This window comes from Pistacia vera, unplaced genomic scaffold, assembly GCF_008641045.1.
Source record: "Pistacia vera cultivar Batoury unplaced genomic scaffold, PisVer_v2 Contig1790, whole genome shotgun sequence".
Lineage (NCBI taxonomy): Eukaryota > Viridiplantae > Streptophyta > Magnoliopsida > Sapindales > Anacardiaceae > Pistacia > Pistacia vera.
The window spans coordinates 1-1,198 of NW_022195888.1; the positions used below are offsets into that span (position 1 = coordinate 1).

General features: G+C 47.8%; 1 protein-coding gene across 1 annotated transcript; it reads right to left on the reverse strand.

The window, feature by feature from the left end:
• Nucleotides 1-6: 6 nt before the first annotated feature.
• LOC116126417 (zinc-finger homeodomain protein 9-like) lies at nucleotides 7-1,191 on the reverse strand. The gene has a single exon (XM_031412110.1). The coding sequence runs from the start codon at nucleotides 1,054-1,056 to the stop codon at nucleotides 13-15; it is 1,044 nt and encodes a 347-aa protein (XP_031267970.1). The 5' UTR covers nucleotides 1,057-1,191; the 3' UTR covers nucleotides 7-12.
• Between the last annotated feature and the right edge of the window lie 7 nt (nucleotides 1,192-1,198).

Below are 1,198 nucleotides of genomic sequence, written 5' to 3' on the forward strand. Positions count from 1 at the left end.
TCAAAACATTGCTCAAGATGAAGAAGATGACCCATTCGCCGTGGCACCACCACCACCACCTCCACTTCCACCGCCAACTCCGACAACGTGTGCAACACTTTCACTTTCAATATTAATATTATTAGTATTAGTAGTATTAATATTATTCTCCTCCCCCTCTTCACCAACACCATTGTTGCCATTGTTTTCGTTGTTGCCATTGCTTTCAAGATTGATTTTTTCACCTCCAAGACTCTCCCTTCTCCCGAAAGTGTTCTTGTTATTATGCATCCATACCTTCAACACAGTTCTATCGACCCCAACTTCATTACAAAACTCCTGCACCATTTCATCGTCTCTCTTTTGCATCTTCCACCCCACTCTCTCTGCAAACTCAAGCATTTTCTCCTTCTGTCTCTGACTGAACTTCGTTCTAAACCTCTTCCTCGAGCTCGCCCCGACATTTCCGACATTATTCATCACATTTTCGTGCCCGCTCAAGTTCCCGGATAAAGCAAGCAGCATGTGGGGGGCTGACGGGTAGTACGACGACGAGATCGGCGGAGGAGAGGAAGAACTGGGGCTTCTGTGCGGCGGAGGTTGAGCTTGGGACGATGGTGGAGGCGGAGGGTGGTGACGGTGGTGGGGCTGGTACTCAATTGTCGCAGTTGTAATTGTATTAGGATTAGCTGTAGCGTGAGGTGTGGTGGGAGCAAACGACGGGTCGTCTGGGTCCCGGCGGTGGAAGTTACGGTGGCAGCCACACGCGGCACATTTAAGGGAAGTGGGATCCGTCGACGTGGCAGTAGGAGAAGGCATGAACTCTCCACACCCGTCTAGAGCATGTCCACCCAAGCTGGCTGCATGATTTTTCAGACATTCTTTGTAAGTAATAACAATAGGATGATGATGGTGGCTGTGGTGGTGGCCGCCGCCGCCGTGGTGTTGGTGGTGATGAACCTGGTGGCGCTTCAACACCCCGTTGGTGAAAGTTAAATGCTTCGCCGGAAGGATCTTCGTGGCCGCTGTTTCAGTACTCTCAGTTTCAGGAGACTTCGAAGCTGGGGTTAAGTCCATGGCTCAAACATTAATTAACAATTTCAAAACTTAAAAGGGAAAAATTAAAAAGAAAAAAAAAAGTGGTTTTGAAAAAAGTAGTTTGAAGAAGAGGTCAAGTTAGGGTTAAGTGGGGGTGAAAGATTGAAACTTTATTATGGGT